The sequence below is a fragment of the Takifugu flavidus genome, chromosome 2, assembly GCF_003711565.1.
Source record: "Takifugu flavidus isolate HTHZ2018 chromosome 2, ASM371156v2, whole genome shotgun sequence".
NCBI lineage: Eukaryota > Metazoa > Chordata > Actinopteri > Tetraodontiformes > Tetraodontidae > Takifugu > Takifugu flavidus.
Window position 1 is genome coordinate 12,590,654 of NC_079521.1, and position 21,169 is coordinate 12,611,822.

General features: G+C 48.3%; 1 protein-coding gene and 1 long non-coding RNA gene across 24 annotated transcripts; one reads left to right on the forward strand and one right to left on the reverse strand.

Annotated features, from left to right (window-relative positions):
- Window positions 1–889: 889 nt before the first annotated feature.
- Window positions 890–20,671, reverse strand: LOC130515605 (transducin-like enhancer protein 3-B). 23 transcript variants are annotated; one of them, XM_057015980.1, is made up of 22 exons: window positions 20,207–20,671; window positions 19,478–19,694; window positions 18,970–19,184; window positions 18,733–18,796; window positions 17,382–17,426; window positions 13,065–13,127; window positions 12,786–12,860; window positions 11,259–11,300; window positions 9,399–9,604; window positions 8,729–8,786; window positions 6,853–6,975; window positions 6,717–6,767; window positions 6,138–6,293; window positions 5,136–5,271; window positions 4,874–5,058; window positions 4,361–4,437; window positions 4,030–4,279; window positions 3,297–3,544; window positions 3,062–3,209; window positions 2,838–2,988; window positions 2,194–2,270; window positions 890–2,099 (listed from the first exon to the last, which is right to left on the reverse strand). In XM_057015980.1, the coding sequence occupies exons 2-22, from the start codon at window positions 19,499–19,501 to the stop codon at window positions 1,992–1,994; spliced, it is 2,502 nt and encodes an 833-aa protein (XP_056871960.1). In that variant the 5' UTR covers window positions 19,502–19,694; window positions 20,207–20,671; the 3' UTR covers window positions 890–1,991. The 23 variants fall into 23 exon arrangements, with proteins under 23 accessions (XP_056871960.1, XP_056871950.1, XP_056871947.1 ...); XM_057015970.1 differs by having other exon boundaries at window positions 11,259–11,303; XM_057015967.1 differs by having other exon boundaries at window positions 12,756–12,860.
- On the forward strand, window positions 2,173–6,218 carry LOC130515710 (uncharacterized). Its single transcript, XR_008947243.1, has 3 exons — window positions 2,173–2,291; window positions 4,005–4,332; window positions 6,107–6,218. It is a non-coding gene; the product is annotated as an uncharacterized LOC130515710 (long non-coding RNA).
- Window positions 20,672–21,169: the final 498 nt, after the last annotated feature.

Consider the following 21,169-nt stretch of genomic DNA (forward strand, 5'->3'; position numbering starts at 1 on the left):
TCTGTGAGGCGAATGACTAAAATGGGACTGAAAATTTCCAAAAGTGTCAGAATTTTAGCAGGTGCCTTTTTAACCGTTCTGAGTCAGTGACTTGAGTAACTTGCTAATAATAACAAACGCTAACATGTTTTTGGACAACTGAGCATGCTGGAACTGATCACTCCAGGGACCTGTTCTAAGCACAAGTGCTGTTTTCCTCTTTAAGCAGACGTGGAATCCAGACGCGTCCCCGGTGAGACGTGTCAGCCACAGAACAATGACACACTAACCAGAATGAGGTGAGTCAGAACATCCAGGCTGATTTAAAAGCCTCTAATCCTGGTTGACTTTAGACATTTTTGTAACGTGATGTCTTCAAATTCTGCTCCTGTTTCCTGTTTTCTCTGTTGGTGCTGCTGCTCAGAGATCTACTGGATTGAAGGTTTACTGATATTTTAGCACCTGCACTGGATGTTTCTGCTACCAAAACACTGATGTGATCCTAGATTTACTGTTTCCACTCCTATAGACGTTGTTCCTCTTTTCTAACTGTTGCTCGGATTTACAGCCGTGCTTTAAGGTTTACACATACACTCTTTAAACAGTACCTATGTGATGACAGGCTGAGTTTAGGTCCATTTTCAAGGTTGGGGGAATGTTTGGTAGTTCCATTTTTTTTGCGTACTCTGATAGTATGTTTAAATGGCAATTGCTTTGAAATTCTAATGACAAGAAGTTGCTTTAAAGTTCTGAAGGCTCATTTATCCTCCTTTTACATAGAAAAATAGACGTGCAGATTACAACAGCCGCCCCCGCCCTCCTGGCCTGACTGATGGCTTATTTTACTGTAACAGGAAAACCAGTGAGTCACTCTAATCTGCAGCAAACAAGAGCTCTTTCACAAGAAAACTGGACATTCTACAAAATTTTATTGGTTTATTAACAACTGTACATTTATTTTCAGTGCCAACAGCGTTTGCTACATACTTTGGTGTGATTCAGAGTGACTGGCACGCCTCACCCCTTTATTTTCTGGTGGGACATGCCGACGGGATCAGCAGCACAGTGTACAAACCCAAATCATTCAACATTAGAGCTGTGTAATTTCAGATTTAATGTTTTCTCTCCATCCTCAGGGACAATTATGTCTCTCTGCTTCTCCTGTTCATGACTGACCAAACATTCCAGGAATATTGATAAGATAGAAAAAGGGTTCCATTCCCTTGGATTAGGCCGGCTGTACTCAGGAAATTGTTTTCCGTATTACGTCAAGTTTGCCAAAAGCACATTGTTCGTGCCTGTCTGCTGCCAACTGAGGTACAAGGGTTGGGTTAAACATTTCCTCATAAGCTAACAAGGCAAAACAAACAGGACAGACGAGGATGTACAGGTTTTTTTTATAAAAGTCTATTTATATACGAAGTAAATTTACATCCATCTCTCTTAATTGTAGAGTCTGACTCGGTCCCAGAGTGGTCCAAACCAGCCGCCGTTCTCCTGGTCAGGTAAGAGCACTGTGACAAAAGGCCACTTAAGTCTTCGGGATGTCCTGATTACACCATTTCTGCTCTTCCGTTGGACCTTTGAGGGGGGAAAAAAGCCTGGAGAATGTGCTTCAAGTGAAAACCTTTCTAAACTATGTTCCTCCACTCAAAGTTCAGTGGACCAAAAAAACAAATCACAAGTACACCCAGGACATGAAAATATATTGATTTTTTTCATATATATATAAAATGTCTTATTTAAGCCAATATGTACACTTTTCACAAGACACCTGGGTAGTGAGGGTCTCAGAAACGAAGCACCGCTTCAACTGTTGCACCCAAATAGTTTAGGAAAGGATTAGGAACGCACACAAAAATGTAACCCAAAAATAGACCTGCCGCAGCAAAAAGGATGAAAAAAACATTCCAGCACAAACATCCTCAGACGAGTATCCACGTCAGTAACGTAGTCCACCAGTGAACAGCCTCACAGTTAATCTCCTCAGGTAAGAAGTGCTCTTCTCCTCTCTAGTAGATGACCTCATAGACGGTGGCCTTCTTGTCGCCAGATCCCGTCACGATGTATTTGTCATCGGCCGAGATGTCGCAGCTCAGGACCGAGGACGACTCCTTTGACTGCAGGGGGTAAAAACAACATGAATCACTACATTTATCACCATTAGTTTGGAATAAAAGCTTCAACTGAAGGTCTGTTTGTATCGTTCCGTACCTGGAATATGCTGGCCCCATATGGAGTCCTCCATGCATTCAGCAGGTTGTCTTTGCCCGTGCTCACAAACCATTTACCTGCCAACACAGTGGATGCAGGTAAACCAGACTGTTTTTAATTATTGTTACATAACCTCCTGATGACACATTCTCTTTAATTTAAAGTGTTATCAGCGGCTGAAAATCAGCTGTATATAATGGCAGCTAATTCCCGATCAATAGCCTACAAACCTTGAGAAAAGGGGCCATTAATGACCATAAAATTGCCATAATGAAGGATACTCAAAGCCATTTCCACCCTTACAATTATTTAAATCAGCCTGATTAATTACCCAACTGACTAGCTGGCTAATGATTTCATTAGTGAGGCTGAAGGCTGAGCATCATTTAAATGAACCAGTTGTGTGGTGGCAGCCGCTGAAGCTGCTGGAGGGGATCCTGCATGGGGAAATTAATTCTGACAGATCTGGCTGAAGAGACAAAAACAAATCCTTCCCTATCGGAGTAAAAGTTAAAGCCAGCTGATCGACACAGTACTGCGAAAAACCGAACGTTTGAGATGCAGCCGGGGGTGTCGGCATCGCCAAGGACAGGAGACTATCGGTGAATAATGTCTGCTGTGCGTCGCAGTGGTTGAGGACTCACCACAGTAGGCAAACTTGAGTGAGAGGACGCAGCTTTCGTGTAGGTGAAGCTGATATTTGTCAGGTTTGGTGTGGTGGAGGACCTCCACGTTGCTGCTCTCCATGCCCACAGCCAGCCACTCTCCAGTGGGACAGTAGCCCAGTGAAAAGATCTGCAGTGGTCAGCACGTGTTAGCGGCATTTGAAGACTCTACGACGAGTCAAACGTGCAAAGATCCACCGTACCTGTGAGGTAAAGTCATGTTGCTGAAGCTGTCGGCCTTCCCTTAAATCCCAGGAGCGGACGGTGTTGTCCAGGCCTCCGGTCCACAGCTTGGTCCCATCATGGGATATGTCGATGCAGCTGGCTCCATCCGTGTGGCCCTGGAACTGCCTGAAGGACCCAAGTCAACAACGATCAGGAAAAGTGGACGAGGCTGCTTCATCTTTAATAAGAGAGGGGGGGAAACCCTGTTCTGACCTAACGAGGGTCTGGTTATGGAGGTCCCACACGGCGATGTTTCCGTCTGAGCAGCAGGAGAAGCACACCTTGGCGTCGGGGCTAATGGCAAGCGCGTAGCAGGCAGGGGCGGAGGAAGTGAGCTCCGCCTTTATGCGTGGCGTCTGCGAGGCCAGGTCCCAAATGGTCAGCGTGCTGGCCTCACCTCCCACGATGAGGGTGCGGCCGTCGGGCAGCAGCTTGCAGGAACGGATGTAGTTGTCCCTGTTCTGGAGGAGGAAAAACAGTCTGTAGGAGATCAGCAGCACACAGTTTTCCTGCTGCTTCACATTCCAGTGAAGATGTGAGTGTCAGTGTTAACTGATCCAGGCTGCAGCCAAGCAGACAGACAGATGTGCACGATTAAAACGGCTCTGATGGCTTCATGAGACCTGACTGCACTCTGGATGCACCTTAAGGGTGTCGGAGGCCATCCGGGTTGATGAAGCAGCAGCCTCAAAAAGAGAAATGGGAGACAGTTGGGGGAAGTAATGAGCTGAATAATGGCAGACAGGGTTGGCCAATCAGAACATCATCACTCAACACCCCCCCGGCCCAAGTGGGACACTTGGGTCAATTATTCACGTCTGTCTGTGAGGGGCTCGGGGATGTGGAGTTAAGCTACATTTGATGTTTAGGAAAATCATACTGAAGGTTTGCACAAGCCTCTCTGTTGCTCTGATCACACAGCTGGACCAAACATCTGCAAACATACCAGGCAGTCCAGCTGGGACACCGGACTCTTGCTTCCTGGTTGGCTGATGTCCCAGATCTTCACGCAACCCTTGCCACCAGTGTAGACGTGACGCGTTGGGTTGCTGATGGTGACAGCGCACACCACTTCCCCGTGGCTCAGCGTATTTATCTGGCGAGCGTGGCGCGGGATGCCCGGGCCTATCAGTGCATCCGGAGGGAAGGGCACCGGCTGCATCTGTCCATCGGCGCTCACGTGAAAAGAATAGGCTCTGCAAAGGACACGAGGACGTAGACGCCATCAGGCTAAATCCAGTGGTTTCAGGTAAGATATGGATTAGTCCAAGACTCACGGTTTTCCTCCAGGAATGGACGTGAGGCTGGCTGGCAGACCCGGAGCTCTCATGTGAGGATGGGGGTCAAACCCCGCCTGCAGCAGCAACAACACAGATTCAAGAAACATCCTTGTAAAGATAAATTACACTATGTTAATATTCAAATTGAAAAATATGCCTCATTTATCAGCTAAAGCCCCGGGGAACTCTTGTACGATCACTCCCCGGCAAATCCCTGGAAAGGTACGAATCCAGCGAACACAGAGAAGCTTTACACAAGGCTAAAACATCCCACTTGCTAATGCTAATGAAAGCCTGGGAGATTTTCAAACACGGGACACATTTTGGGGGGCGAGCGTATTTTAAAATCCTTTAGAATGCAAACTAAGTCAGATCAAAGTACAGCAGCCGCGGTGCCTTTGTACTTTTCATTATGTACACAAGTTGCAGCCAGCTGAGCAGAGATGCTGATAATGAGTTCTAGAAATACGGCACAAATTTAAAGACTCGACAGCCTCGGAGATAACTTACAATTGGGGATCGTCCATATGCAGCAGCGGCTGCGGCGCTCATCTGTGGCGAGATGAGGCCGGGATAAACGCCCGGGCTGGTCAGTGAGCCGTTCATCTCATGATGACCCATCATAGCAAACGGGCTAGCGTAGGAGCCAGCGATGGACAGAGGAGTACGCAGAGCAGGAGCCGCTGCAGGAGAGACTTTGAGTTTACCAATCAAACGTTTCCCTTCACTCTGAAGTCATAGGGTTCATACTGTAACAGTGAGGTGTACTTACTCAGTGCCTCCATACCAGGAGGTTTGCCCATCGTAAGAGGCCGCAGACCAGGAGTGGTGCTGGTTCCCGGGGTTGGAGCCTCATTCCTTGGTGTAGGCGTGTTGGACTTTAGGCTCGGTGTGGACGACTTGTCATTCTAAAATAGAGATGTGCTTTCACTTGTTTTGTATGACGTCAGTGACAGAATACACATAACCGCAGCACAAATCATTGTTTGTGCTCGGCTTAAAAATAAATGAATAAATCCGGTGACTCAGAGTCCAACTAGCAGGAAAATCCAGACTGATAATCCAAGTGAACGACTCAAGGTTATCCATTCTAACACCGACACTTCATTACAGCCAGCCTGTGTGTGTGTGTGTGTGTGCGCGCGCGTGTGTGTGTGGTGGGGATAGAGGAATAAACCTTCACTGAGGAGTCAAGCCTGTTAAAAGTGGCTCGACAAGCAAGATGGTCACTCAAACACTTCTCTCATAATGAATCCATCTCTCCTTCAGTTCAGGGACTGGGGGTTTAGTCTGGTGACACACACTAATGAGGGCCAGAGAAGCTGGGTGTCATGGGAGGTGGGGTGTAGTGGAGTGGGCTATAAATCTGTCCTAATCCTCAGTGAAATGGTTTATGTAAAACAGATGCATGAGGATAGTTTTAGCCTGGTTAGAGCTGCAGAACTGAGAGAAAACTGAGGATGGATGGAGGGAAACAGACCGCAGCTTCCTTGCTGCTCTGGGTTGTTTACGCCCCTGACCTGAGAAGAAATTGCCTTTTATTGGTTCAGGCATAAAGAAGATTGAGAGGAGTGAACCTAAAGGTTTGATTTCCTGTGAGTGCACTTCCCCCTCTGCCCCTACAAGCCCTTTACAGTAGCTAACTGCTAAGTCGGCTGAATGTTAGACCTTCACACCGATGCCTGGTGTGACAAATGCTCTCCAGTCTGTCAGCTCCCTCTAACCTCCTTATTTTATCTTCAGCTTAGTCTCTCTGTGTGTCTGTCACACTCACGTGGGCGTGGTCCTTCGCCTTGGAGGACGGCGTGCTGCCCGAGGAAGCCACGGAGGCGGGGCTGTTGGGAGCCACATCTTTCTTCAGGACCCGTGATTTATCCAGTCCGTTTTCTGGAGGGGAGTGAGCGGGGCTGACTCGAGGGGTCGCTGGATCCTACAGGGTTAAACCAGACAGATGGAGTCAGAGAGCGTTGCTGAGCAAACAGACTGGAGGAAAGCCACTGGCATGTTCATGTAGGTCAAACAAAACAGGGGCCTCAAGTGCAAACACAGATAAATATACCCCTGCGTGCTGGTACTCTCCTTCACACACACACGTACAGACACACACTTTTCATTCACCTGTCACTCCCCTTATTCTTTGTTTTCTTTGTCTTGCTTTACGCATGAAGGGTGAAAGAATTACAGCAAGAGAGCACACTCACAACACAACCAACATCACAGACGACCTGCTGGCAAAGCCATGAAAGGAGCCCAGGCGTCAACACACAATTAACAAAAGAGGGCCGTGTTTAGGTTTGCCGCAGGGTTCACGTTAGGGAATGTGGTTGAGCAGCTCGCGCGGGTGCAGTCGTACCTCGTTGGAAACATCCACCACCAGGTCGTCGCTTTTGTCTCCGTCACTGTCCTGAAACGAAGAAGCGCAGGGGTCGGCTTATGGGGGGGTGGGGTTGGAAACAAACTGGAGTCACTGGCAAATAAAAAGCACTCACATATCTGCTCATGCTGTCTTTGTCGTCCACTTTGCGTTTCTTGGGGTCGTGGTTGTAATCTGACGAGCCGCGGTGCTTCTCGCTGGCTGCCCGCAGGCTGTCGGACGGCGACACCGAGTTATTCTGCCAAACAAATGCAAGAAACCTCATTAGTCTCCAGTTACCTGCAATCTTTCTCAAATAGCTGTGCACGTTACTGAGCTGCACTGTAAAACTCCAGCTTCAGCAAGAATCAATCGAGCACAGCTTGTAATTTAAATGTCATCCAGCACCATCTAAATTCAAGATGGCGTGATATGGCGAAACTAATCATGTGACTGCGGGCTTTGTGTTTATGCCAGACATCAGTGAAGAGTCCCAGCCTGTCAGTTTTTGTCTCAGTGTTTTGGGACACAGGTCTGGCGGTTGCTATGGTGGGTAGTGGGAGAGCCAGCGTGTAGAGGGAAAAGTCTGGAAAGGTGTAAAAGCCATAACTAGCTTTCAGCAGAATTCACATCTAAAACCTCACCTGGAAACAATCTCAAAGCTAACGGAGCGCTTCTCTCGGGAATGCTGGTACACACAATGAAAACTAGAGTGACCAGAACGATGAAAAACATCTCTATTTGGGGACTTAGCGGTTTACACACACAATTAAACACACCTAAGTTCACAAACAACTAGGATAATAAAAGTAAAGAAGCCTCAGAGGAAACCTGGACATGAAGACAGGGTGTGTTGCCAGCAGAGAAAAGAGCTGTGGAAGAGACAGAGTGAGAAAATGAGGGGAAAGGGGAGGAAAGATGACAAGAGAGCAAACTGGGAAAGGAACTTGGCAAGCAATGAGAGTGTAGCAGTGTGGCAATGAGTTCTCCCCACCAGTGGGAATGCCCGGGCAGGCTGGCACACTCTCAGAATCTGCAAACGGGGTTTTTGTAGTCGGAGCAGCGCTGGTGTTGTGAGGTAGCGCTGCCAAACAGGCTGACAGGCAATGAGGGAGGAGTGGGTGAGGCGAGCAAACCCTGAAGCCAGCCCACACTGACAGGCAGCTCAGCAAATCCCTGCCTTCATCACAAACAAAGATACTGTGAACCAGAGGGAGGGAGGAAGCCTGACTTTCTGGCTGCAACTGAAAGGAAGAGAGAGAACAGCAACAAAGAGCCTCGTCGAGCCGCTAACTGCGTCTGACAGACGAATCTACTGTCCTGTCTGCATCTGAACCTGCAACCTTCTGAGGTCTGTTTTAGACTCGGTAACAGTGCACTGGCCACAGCCTCACATATCAAATGACCCGAGACAAAAGGACAGACGGCATGTTTGAGAGACGCGGGAGCATCGGGGGAGATCGAGTGAGATGGTTTTTGGTCGCAGCTTGCCACCGTATGAGACGGGGGAAGAGTTCAGACATGAGTGGGCTCATTCATGAGGGAACTCAATCTGACCGAGCAGATCCGACAGAGCGTTGCGACCCAGCTACCAGAGAGCTTCAACGTGAGAAGTAAAGGGAGATGGAAAGAGGGTGGAACAGCAGCAGGAATAACAAAGCAGTCAAAGGAAGATGGTGCATGCAAATGCAACGATTCAGGAATGACAGTCGTCATTAATCAACAGGAAATCTTCTCAACCCGCACAGGAAGAAAAGAACAAGTCAAAGTCAATTTTAATTGGCCTGAAATCAAAGATGGTAGCTGAATACTAATCCCTGCTTAGTGACTGGAGTCATTTTTCTCCTGGATTAGACGGCACTGACTGATTTGTCCAGACCGTGTTATTCGAGTTCAGTCAGGACAAAAATGTGTGTTCTCACACAGAGCGTGAGTGTGTGTGGAACACAGGGCTCCTGTCTGGGGGGGAAACTTTATCACAGTCAGACAGAGGTCAGGGAGCGTCAACGTACCGTACTGGACTCGCGTTCTTTCAGAGGAAGGGTCAGCGGCGAGTGGAAGGATGAGGGGCCAGCAAGAACAGAAATAAAGCTCAAATTAGTACAAGTGTCAACACACCCATCAGATAACAGTAATGACATCACTCACTTAATAATGATCAAGCAGTCCGGCATAATTAATTAGCCTAACTCTGCAAGACGGAATCTTTTAGCCCCGATTTATTATCTATAACGGAAAGGCTCATTGATTAATTAAGCCTTTAATGAGGACAGTTTTGGCTTTTAGGTTGTGGAAGCTCAGCTGCTGTTGCTCCTCTGGTTCAGCACATTAGGCCATCAGGTCTGGAACCTTTAACCTCCCGATGCAGCGCATTTAGATTTTATTTGTGTTTCCAACCACATTGGTTAACATAATTATCTCAGTTGCTTTGTAATCAATTATACCTAAATTATCTTTCTCTGCACCAGAAACGTGAGGTCAAAGGTCTCTCTTAGAGAATATAAAATACTGCTTTCTTTTTTTTTTTGCTTTCTGTGACAAAAGCATCTGGCTGATTAAGCCAGTTTGTGGCAGGTGCAAAACACACTTCAGGGGGTGTGTGTGTGTGTGTGTGTGTGTGTGTGTGTGTGTGTGTGTGTGTGTGTGTGTGGTGTGTGTGTGTGTGTTGGGCTCTGCTCCTCACCTCGGTGTTCCAGGTCATGGTGGTTCTTCTCATCTTTTACAGGCAGGTGGGCCTGGCTGCCGAGCGCGCCCAGTGCCAGCAGTCCGGAGCCAGCGCCCGTCACAGGAGGGAGGCCCGGTGGTTGCAGGCCTGAGGGGTGTGGGGGCAGCTGGACTGGGGGGCCGTGGGCAGCATGAGAGAGGTGCTGAGCCTGAAGCTGCTGCTGCTGTAAACAGACGCAGAGAGACGAGACAGAGGACAAGTGGGTCGGCTGGGAAGTGAATCCATGAATGACCGCACTTTACTCATGCGTTAGAAATGGCTTTGACAACATTCAGTTCAAGGCCAAACCATTTATGCATAATAGCAGGCTGACAGCGACCGCCAACATGCCGATCCAGTTCACCCACTGAGGGGAAAGACAGATTCTTTTCATGGCTCCATCTGTGGTTCAGTGTCAGACTGCTGGACGTTCATTTTTAAAACATTCGATCACTTTACCTCCATTTTGCCAATTTAAAAAGGACAAATCTTCAACTTCACCCTTTTTATGTTCCAACAGCCATGTTAAAGACAGGTTATTCCTTACCCAAGGCCAAACTGACTTAATTAAAACTTGCAAACACAGTAATAAAAGGACAGGAGAGGTTTTGCAAACCACACACCTGCTGCTCTTTCACTGAAATTCTCACCATTTTCTCACCTCTAAAGTTATTTGCAGCTTCGCTCACCCTCTCACACGGTGCTCCAGCAGCAGTTGGTACACTCACAAATCAATAAGTCTTCACTCAAACCTTCAAAACCTTTCTGGAAAACCAAGCAATCATGCCCACTCCTTGAGCTAAATGCTGTTAACTTCACGCGTGTAGGCGCACAGGCACGCACGCACGCACACACACACACACACACACACACACGCCTCCCAAGAGGCCACAGACATCTGTTACAGAGGTAGATAGACAGGAGTTAAACAGCCACTCAGACAAGAGGGAAGCAAGTGCTTTAAAACAAGGTTAAATAACACTCAGCACATCAATCAGCCGACTCCAGACGGATAAAAACATGACTGCTGTTCTGCAGGAGAGACACAACTGAACGAACCTCCAAACATTCAAGACAGCTGAAGCTTAAAGGTTCCAGTCGGTTCATTATGCAGAGCTGGACCCAAGATCACAACCAACAGAAGCTTTTGAGGGGCAGCAGTGCTAATCGCTATGATACTGATGTGCTGAGCAGCCTGTTTGTTATAGAGGGAAAACGGGCAAAAGGAGATAAAGGAGCAGCCAGAACAAGGAGGAAAAGACGGAAAAAATAACAAGAGGATAAAAAAAGGGGGATTGAGGCAGGAACGTCCCTATTGAGTGTGCCTAATGAGGAAGAGCGTGCAGGGATCATTATCAAGAAGTCTCATTAACGAGCTATGGTTGGAGAGAGAGAGTGGGGGGGGGATTCGCAGAAAATAAATTGCCTCCAATTCAATATTCATGGATAAAGAGTTGGCTTCCTTTCACACTTATCTTTTTTCATTATGTGTAAATGCCGGCGCAGCTCAGACAACTTCCACAGGAAACAGGCAATTAAAGTCAACTAGGCGAGGCTGCAGAAGCTACTGTCAGGTGGAACAAGACTCAACAGCACCAGCATGAACCAGCTGCCAGGCTGGCTCCAGAAACCTGGCAATGACCACCACGTCACCTACTGATCCTCCTCTTCACTCCTCCTCCTCCTCCTCACAACAAGGTAGACATTAGATCCACTCTCACAAGCCCTGACTGATCTGAATAATAAAGATAGAGCTGAGCGAACATTCACACACTGAATCATGCTTTTAGTCCTCATGAGGACATGTTAGAGAGGCAGTAACGTCCCTCAACACTGACCATGAAGGCTGGGAACACACTGTGAGGTGGCGGCTGCTGCTGCTGCTGCAGAAACGACAAAAGAAGAAACAACAACCCAAAAATTATTTTTGGATTATGTCTAAATTAGCAGTTTTTCCAGTGCAGCTTGTTCTTTTCTGTCAGTGAACAGATCCCTGAAACTGATCCTCGTGCAAAGAACCTAGAAGTATAATGATTTCTCACATACAAAGAAACATATGCAGAGAGGGAATCGGTGTGTAAAAAGACCTAACTCAAATCAACAAAACAGTCAGTGCAGATCGAGTCTTACTGCTGGTGCTGTCTTGTTTTGGCCTCCAGTCACGCCTCTGCAATGCTTTCATAGATAGTGGGACACCACCAACATGAAATGAGGTGTGTAAAAGGTGTCGGTGTGTGTCCTAACTCATATTTTTAATGGAACTGCTAGAGCATGAAGCTCTTTGGAAGTCACTTAATGATGCGACGTGCAGCAGCTCCACCTCCCTCACACTGTGGGGACAGAGAGATTGATCACCTACTGAGGCTTGGCCCCAATAATTAAAGGCTGGTTTTCATCTGTGTGTGTGTGTGTGTGTGTGTGTCCTGTCTGACCCTGCCCTTCCTTAATAAGGGCCGAATCACTCCTACAATGGATAGTCTCACTGGTCAGACAGGAGGGAGAAAAGGAAACAGGAAGTAATTACATTTAGAACCGGGGGTTGTACACCGGCCTCATTTACCTTAATAGAATTTCGATATTCGCCCCTTATTAGTGTTGACCCCCTAACCCCACCCACACACCACTGGGCCTTGCAAACCACTGACTAACCTCTGACACAGGGGGACCAATCAGATCCGTTCCAGTCTGAGCTGGTGAACTCAAAAGGCTTCTAAAGTGAAACCACATTAGAGACCAGAGGGTCGATTTTTCTAGAACATATCTGACTGAATATTAGACTTAATTAGACTTAATATTTCAGAGGTTCTGTTCAGTTTTAGCTGAATTTGGTTCCTTTCCATTGCCATGGTGTTGCCCTGACCTGACACTGCTACTGGGGCTGAGGTTGGAGGTAAGCTTGTTGGCTGGAACCTTTTATCTAATTAAAGTGAAAATGGAGCGTGTGCACCGTGACTACGTATCATATGTACTATCCCTCAGTCTGAGGGAGACAAATCAGAGCCCTAAACTCCTGCAGGTCAGAGTTTACCAGCCAGCAGAGAAATTACAGCAGTAAACAATTTAACATCATAGAAAACACGGCAAACTGAACTTAAAGCACAATAAACCACAGGAAGACGGGGCAAGTCTGCACAGGTGAGGAGTGGCTCAGGTGTATTTGCAGAGCACGCTCGCTTCAGTGCTACTGTGTTCCCACTGCTGCTCAGTCTGTTGCAGCGTTGTCAGCTGACTTTAGAAATTCCCAGTTTAAGTGACCTCTGCCTTTCCGCCAACACACGTGCAGTCTTGCCCTTCGCCTTCCGTCAAATGTAGGAAGAAAAAGGGGGTATACACACAGTTAGAGGCAGATTGGGAAGTCCACGTACCCCGATGATAGCATTCAGCTCAGTCATGGTCACCTGCTTGGCTCGTTCAACAGCCTGAGCTACCTGCTGCTGATGCTGCAGGACACAAATACAGCATTAGTTTTACACACACACTCACACACACAGGTTTACTTACATAATCTGCTAATGGGCACTTTAGTTACACTCCATCTGCACATATTTACTTCCTATCAGCAGTCATTAATACATCTGCATGATCAGCATATTCAGGAAGTGATGCTAATGGAAGTCCCATTGGTTAAATATTTCTACACTCACCTCTTGTGACAAGAAGGGCATGATTTGAGCCAGAATCGCGTTGAGACGTTTGGCAATCTCCGTCTGTTGGGGGAGAAACGGAGAAAATGTCGGATAATCCATGAGAACGCTGTGAGGAAACGCCGTGTGTGCATTTGATTTTGCTGAATATGCGTGGCCACGTGTTGACCTTGTGTTATTCAAACAAGAGTATAATATTATCTGCTGTTGGGTCCTCAGGCAGCACACGGAGGACGGCGCTTTAATTAAACGTCGAGTCGTTATAAAAACGCATCTGGTTGTTCCTGCGAGCATCCACTCCAATGTTTGCTGCTCCCATCTGGACAGCTCATGCATTTCTTAACTAAAATCTGATTGCCTTATAACAAATTTACTTCCTCCCCTCTCCAGCCTCCATTTGACTGGGGCCTTATTTCATTAGGAGGCTGAAATATGCTAATACCATCTGGCTGGAGGGACCATAATGAGGCCCATATTTCATAATTACAGTGCACAGTGAGGAAGGTGGGGCAGGCAGAGGCAGACAGGTTAACTTTCCTGCCCGCATCTATCAGAGGCATCTCTGGTATCGACCACACGCTACGAGCCAGGACAGTAAGCTGATACTGCAGGGATGGAGGAGCATGGAGCACTTTACTGGGCAGCGTTAAGATAAATGGATCGCCTCCCGCAATCCAACGTCCCAGGACACCAGCCCAAACCCATTTCCTTTTCAGAAAGATGCACAGAAGGGATGAGAAAGCAGGAGAAGACAAAAGCCAGGACAGAAAAAGAGGCGCGTTGTTGTCGCGGGTGAGCTGTGAGGTGATTTGACACTAAGGTAATATAGTTTGACTGGACTGGGGAGGTGAACTAATTGATTCTGAGAGATTAGGGGTGGGGGCCCAGCAGGTGTGCGCCAGTGAGATGAGGTCCTTCCTGCTGTTTCTGACGCTGCTGCATTCCACTTATTTCCCCCCTTAACCCTGTTTGACTGTGAGGGGATGGGGGGGTGGTGATGGGGGCTGCCAGAAGGCTTTTGCACAGCCCTTTGTGTCAGTCTTTTTTATGTGAGAGGAGGGGGAAGACAGGAAAATGAGAGAAAGAAAGAGGAGGAGGAGGACAGGCCTTTGCCGGCCTGTCAGAATTATCCCCCTCCACCCCCCCCCCATCCGACCTTAGACACACTGTTTTCTCTCTCCATTCACTCCCCCCTCCAAACGCTTCTTCACACCCTCCCTGCTAATCTCCACTACTCTTCTCTGAGCCCTTCCTCCTCTTCCTCGCTCATCTTCCCCCTCTTCTGTTGCTGGGGCAACGCTATCTGGCAGGGCTGATCGTTATGTAAATTGGGCCGGGGCCATGACCAGAACAGCCTGTAAAATCATATTAGACGCAGCAAAGAGGCAGGTCATTAAATTGAATTTTCAGCCTGTCGATCTGATCGGCACAGGAAATTAATGAGGGATAACTGGGAGTGGGGAGGGAATTCACTGGGAGGGGGCACAGAGAGAGGGAGCGAGCTCTGTGGAGACTCATAAACCATCATCATTAGCGGGGGCTGGATACAATGCCACACAGTAGGATTACAGTGTTTCACTATTACACTATGTCTGTGTAGCAGCCTGTGAGGAGGGAGGGGGCAACGGGGGGCAGTAGGATGATGCAGGAAGTCAACAGTCGCCGAGAAGAGCAACATCGCCGATGCTCTCTTCAACCCGATTCCGTGGACGTGACAGGCGTCCGTCTGAAGTTAAAAATCATTGTTTATTGCACAGTCCTGTCTGGCCTAATTATGCCAGTACTGGTGTCCCACCATCACAAGGAGGACGTATGACTCATATGTCACAATCACAGCCCAACGCTCCGCCGGCTGAATCGCTGCCATTATCAAACCATCTCTGTATTAGCACCACCTGTCTGAAGGCCAAACTGATAACACATCACATCAAATGAGTCATGGCTCTTAAACGACTCCCACTTTACTTTGGGCTACTATTTTCCGCGGCGCTTTTAGTGCCGCAGGCGGGCGCCGGGGAGATTTTGTCAGTTGAGGCCATTGAAAACGGGAGCCTTTCACAGCAGCGCCACAATTACAGGTACTCAGGGATGTGTAGTAGCAGCGGCGCTTGGAGAGACTCTCTCCACTGCATCCCTCTGTCAATGGTGTGTTGAAAGCCATTTGGCTATTTGTCTCTCCAGGCATTAGTCCCCGAGTGGAGCGTCTCTGACGAGGATTCAACTGGCGAGAAAAACAAGTGGCATACAAAACAGGAGGGGGGGAGACGGCTGTTTGGGAATTATCTTCTGGGCCCGAGCAGAGGAAGAAAGAGGCACTTAGAGGCACCACGTTCATTACAAATGCATGAGGAATGTTTTGCCCCTCGTTCTGTTTTGGGCTTATCCACACTAAACTGAAGTGACACCCATTTCTGCAGGAGATCACATGTAAATGAGCAGATTACATCTGATCCGACTAAAGTTCAACAGGAGCTTATTCAAAGATTCATTAAATCAGACCCAAAATAACTATTCGTGTATCGGTGCCGTTTCAAAGCTCCCAGTCTGAGAAATGAAAATAAAATGTGTCTCGCAGCCTCCAATAACCTGGTCCACCTCCCCTGAGAGACTGTGTGTGTTCTTGTCAGTTTGTTTTGGCTTAGAGACCGGTTGGCCATCATCACCTTGGCAAACAATTCCAGGAATCCAGAATAAATTATTCATCTGCACGAGCTCTCCTTCTTCTCCCCATCCAGGAAACGGACACAACTTCTGATAGAGAACTTCCTCCTGTTTTTTACTCTCAATCCGCAGTCAACAAGTGAGGAAACACACACGCGTAACACGCTGAGAAGAAAGTTGCATTCTTTTAAATGGTTCGGCTTAATTAGCGAACAGTGCTTCCTCTAAAATTTGGCTTTCGGTTTCTGTGAATACACAAAGTTTTTTGCTCTGGATTCTAACAAATTTCAATCAAACTTCCATGAAAATCCTGAATCCAGGAGTCCAACACAGTTCCAATAACAGGGAGCCCGTGTGTTTACTTCTCTCTGACGTCATCGTAAACACCCATTCAGCGGTGCTGATGGGATGGGGGGGGGTCATACATTATTCAGAGGGCTTCGGCAACTCCACACAGCATATTGATAAACACAAAAGGAGACGCACAGGAGAGGGCCAGTCGATTAACCCCTTTACCCTGAAGCCTGCCGCTCTCTTCCTGTCTCCATAACCCCCCCGACTCCCACCCTGGGCTTTGTCCACTGCCGGGAGTATCCGCCCACATCTCTGCCTCCACCATGCACTCCCTCAATCTCCCTGGCTGGTGATAAGACCCTGACAGAAGATGCCAAAGAATCCGGAGGAGGAGTAACAGGCAGCAATCTCCTTGATAAACAGAAAACACCTCAGCAGAACACACACGAACACACACACACACATTCTACAGAAAGTGCCTGTTATTGATGAATTGTGCTGTGTGATGCTGTTCCAGAGAAGCTAGCCTCCCTCTAATGCCATTAACCTTCCGGTTCTAAAGGGCCACGAAGCCTCCGCCCCACCTCTCCATCACGTTTTCTGCCTCCTGACAGCCTCTCATACATCATATCACACACCTAATGACACAGGGGTGACCCTTCACAGGTGGGTTAGAGGAATCAAAAGACTAGGATGTGAAGAGGTGACCCAGGAAGATATGGGGAGTGTAGAATCCACAAACAACTGAATCCAAACCTTCAACAAACCAACAAAAGACATCTGAAACGCTGCTGTGGAGATAGTTGATTCATATCTGCACACCCCCTCTCCTTCATGCTTCCAGTCCCATGAGCTGCCTCCTTGGGTGGTTGGGTGTGTGTGTGTGTGTGTGTGTGTGTGTGCGTGACTATTTCACTTCTTCCATCAGTGGAAGTCTTTCCACTGTGTGATGCCCAGTGCTGGGTGGCAGCTGAACTAATGAGCTCTTAACTCGCCTGGCACTGGAGATGCAGACGCAGAGGAGAGGAGGCACATAACACACGTGCACACACATGCACACACATACACACACACAAGGACAAAGCAAACAAAAACATGCCTCTCAGACTGTCTGCCAAATACTTCACTTTAATCTTATCAAACCATCCTCATCAGGCAGCGTGCCCTTCGTGTTGTTTAGCCTGTCAGCATTTTCACTACAGAATGCCAGGATATATGTTTGTGTGTGTCTCCAGGAGCCATCTGAGGATGCAGGTAGAACCTAAGGTCAGGTGTGTTCGTGCACGCATGTGTCTGTCCCTCGACGACGACAACGCGAGGGTGTTTTGGTTGTACACAGATGTTCCTGATACGGCCACATACCTGTTTGTGCATCTCAATGTTGAGTCCATAGGACATCTCGTAGTACTGTCAAACAGAAGGAAGACCACAAAATTAGCTTTAAATATCGCTTTAATTACACAGTTTTACTTGTGCCCTGAATGACAGAATACTGCACCACTAAAATCGGTCCTTTCCATAACCAAGACAAGTTAAATACATGTTGAACCTTTAAAGGAAACGCGTCTGCGTTTACTGAAGAGTTTGACAGTTTTGGGTGCGCGAGCGGCCAACCGGCGCCTGGCTGCTGTTTTTATTTACTTCAACGGAAGTGACATGCTTTTGAGCTAAAAACAAAGTCTACGGCTTCAAAAGCCCAGGAGGAAGCTAACGTCGGCACTGACAGCAAAAATTATCCGCTGTCGATTGCCAAAATCACACGAACCCACCGGCAGAAAACCAGAGCCTGCTAACATGTTTGTGCCGTTTATCAGACACGTAGCAAACGGCTTCAGAGGCCAGTCAAAGCAGCGCAGCGCCGAAGACGAGCCGAGCGCATCAGGAGAGCCGCGTTCGGTGTTTAATGTCTGAAACATTCAAAGAACGCTCGCTATTTTTACTTCGCATTGTCATTTTGATGCTGGTGATTTCGCTTTGATGGTGGCTAAACTTTCCTGTCGGGGGAGCGTGAAATCCCTTCCAGCGTAAAGGCTTCCATGCCACTGTGTGCAGGCGACAGACACTTCTGTTACTGATTCACCTAATTGTCTGTAATAAAGACGCCGTTCTGAATCAATGACATCGTTTTTATGTCTTCTTTTGTTTCGTCCTAAAGTTCTGATGACATGAAAGTAGCCTGAGCCTGGTTGTTATATGACTTAAATCAGGGCCTACCCTGTCTCCACAGCTGACCCCCCCCCCGCCTCCCCAGCTGTGAGACGTGTCTGAATGATCCCCCGTTCACACTAGGAGGCTGGAGAGCAGGGCTAGAATACAGGAAACCCTCTGATTCATGCACAAAGCCGTCAGACCAGCCATTAACCCCCAGTGGGTCATGTTGGGCGTTTTATGGGCAGGAGGAGGAGGGTCATAAAGATGACCACAAGGCAATGGGGGGGGGGGGGGGGGGGGAGGTCGTCACAGCCGACAATCAATTGTTGGACATTTGACCCCAGCTTGGGTTTCAACCACCCCGCCCTAACCTTCTGAGACGAAGGAAATCGCATTGTGGGCCGACAATAACCAAGTGGGAACAAATGCTAACACAGCCTTTGCAAAGACACTGGGGTGGGGGTTGGGGGTTGGGGGGGGCACCACCTGTGACTTTTCACCTGAGGCTACAGGGAGGGTGGAGCGGTAAATCTCATTCCTGTGTTACAATGACTGTTCTTACCATGACGTAGTGACGCTGCATCTCCGTCTTCTCATTGGCCAGTTTATCGTACTCCACTTTGAGGCTTTGGAGGGAAATAAACACACATTAGCCAATCGTTAATCAGAGGCAGATCCACGGTGTTAATTCTGCAGCTACAGAAAAGGAACAAAAACCAGAAGCTGCTTCCTCTTCCTGTTGGTTTCAAGAAGTGGCTGCTGTATACAGTCTTCCGACAGAGCTGGCTGTGGTCATTACCTGTGGTACTGGGCCTGCAGGAACTGAAACTCATCTTTGATCCTATCGCAGGACTCCGCCACCGTGAACTTGAAGCCAGGCTGGCCTGGCTGGTGAGGAGCCTGAAAGGTCATAGACACCACAGGTGAAAACAAAGCACCGCAGTCCCACTCAGAACCACACCTCCCGGGTCTCCTTTTGGACGATGGCTTGGTGATAAGCAAGCGATGATGAATCTGTGGAATTTGAAAGTGTACGGTCCAAAGAACACTGTGAACCTTCAACATCGTAACACCGAGGATTTAAGTCGGTTTACAGGAGGAGGTGAGGTTCTTCTTTCTGAGCTCTTATCTCACTGCCAACAAACACAATCTCCCGGTTTCTGCCCTGACAGCGTGCAGCGGCCTCAGCAGCACCATAAATAGTAAAAGGTGTGGGTCAGCAGATCCTCCCTGACCAGCTAATTAAGCTACTCTGAAGGTTGGTGCGGCTGCATCGACGCACAAATGGTGACAAATCGGATACTTACCGGATGCCGGCCTTGGGGATACATGTCGTGTGGGTCACAGGAAAGAATCTGGAATGTTTGGAGCCTCTCCGTAATCCCGGCGATGGTGCGGTAAATCACCACCACCCCTCCGAACCGTGCGCAGGATGGCGGCTGACAAAGCCTCTCTATAGCCCGGGAGGTGAAAACTCACAGCTCGGCTGCAGGATGTCTCCGATTGTCGGCCTTTTCTTTGTGCCTACACGCGCACGCACGCACACAGAGAGAGAGAGAGAGCGAGAGAAAACGGGTCACAACTGAGGAAGAGTAGCTTAAATACGCACCGACCGAAGTGGCTGCAGAATAAAAGCTTTCTAAACTTAAACCAGACCGGATTATTCCCAAATTAATGGGATAACACAGCCCTCGCCATGTCGCCCCTTTAGAACATCACAGCTGTGAAACATCCAGCTAGTTCCTCTCGATTTGCGCCATAAATGAAACAAGACGTCCAGCCAAACCCTGATCTGATCCGAAGTGTGGAATAAATCCCAAAGTTGCTACTTTTGATCACACCTGCAGACGACATGCTCCTTTGCTTCCGCCCTGGTTCGAACCGGGGTGATTTAAGGGAACCAAACACACCGGGGCGGTTCGTTTCAGTGGTCCGGGACCACGAAACGAGCCGCTGCTGCTGCTGCTGCCAGCGAGCCGCGCCGCGCCGCCGCCACCCGCCTTGTTAGCGGCTCTGCCCGCGTCGCCCCTTCTTACCTTTGTCTGCAGCGACTCCTTCGCTCGTTTCTGCACAGGTGGGAAAAATAGAACATCCAAATAAAAATAAAAAACCATATATATTAGATCCGTATCGTGGAAGGTCGCGGCTGCACTGCGAGGGTGGAAATATCCGTCGTCTTGGCAGTTTAACGTACACTTCTCCTCCTCTCCCCCCACCGAGAGTGGTTCAGGAGCCCAGACGCACCGAGACAGAGAGCGGCTCTCCGTCCGCTCGGACGGTGCAAACCCCTCGACTGGGATCAGTTGTTGACCGCATGCAACTTCAAAGGAAGTCGAAATTAGATCCAGTGGTAGTAGTCGAATCCCCAGACGAGTCCAAGAAGTATCTTTGGGAGAGCGACCGGTTTTTTGTCCTCCTTGTCTGTGGAGCGCTGGCTGGCTGAGGGAGAACCAGTTCCTCCGCTCACTGTACCACACACAGACTGGGTACTGACACGAGGACCCAACTGCCGAGAGAGGGTCGCGGACTGACCAATTGGGTTCTCCAAAGGAGTGTCGCGACAGCAGCCAATAGCGGCGGAGGATCCCCACGTGGGATGAAGGGTTAATGCCGTGCGCTGATTGGCCCCTGAAGTGTGACATCACATGTTCGCCATTTTGAATTTGGAGTGACATTCGCTGCGTTGAGCAGCCTTTTCAAAACAAAGGCAATAATTTATATATCCGCGCGTAATTTCAGAGTGGCTTGCAATTAGCGCGCACCTGTCAGTAGAGTAATCAAAACTAAGGCCGTTCAAATGGTGTGCTGCCACAACAAAACAAAACAGACCGAAGTGAAATTCTATTTAGTTTTTTCTTTGCATCTCGGTGCAGAACTGTAAATGCATGCGTGCGCTTCTTGTGTTAATCCCACGTGAAAGTAATACAAACCAGGACGCTAAATTTAGTTTGAAACAGGAAGACAGCGTTTTATGCTTTCAATTAAGACTGGTAGATATG

Coding starts and splice junctions, on each gene's coding strand:
- LOC130515605 (XM_057015966.1), bottom strand. CDS start 19,501: ATGTATCCCCAAGGCCGGCATCCG. Junction 4,280..4,360: donor TCCATTCCTGGAGGAAAACC/GTGAGTCTTGGA, acceptor TGTCCTTTGCAG/AGCCTATTCTTTTCACGTGA. Junction 2,271..2,837: donor ACTCAAGTTTGCCTACTGTG/GTGAGTCCTCAA, acceptor CTGTGTTGGCAG/GTAAATGGTTTGTGAGCACG.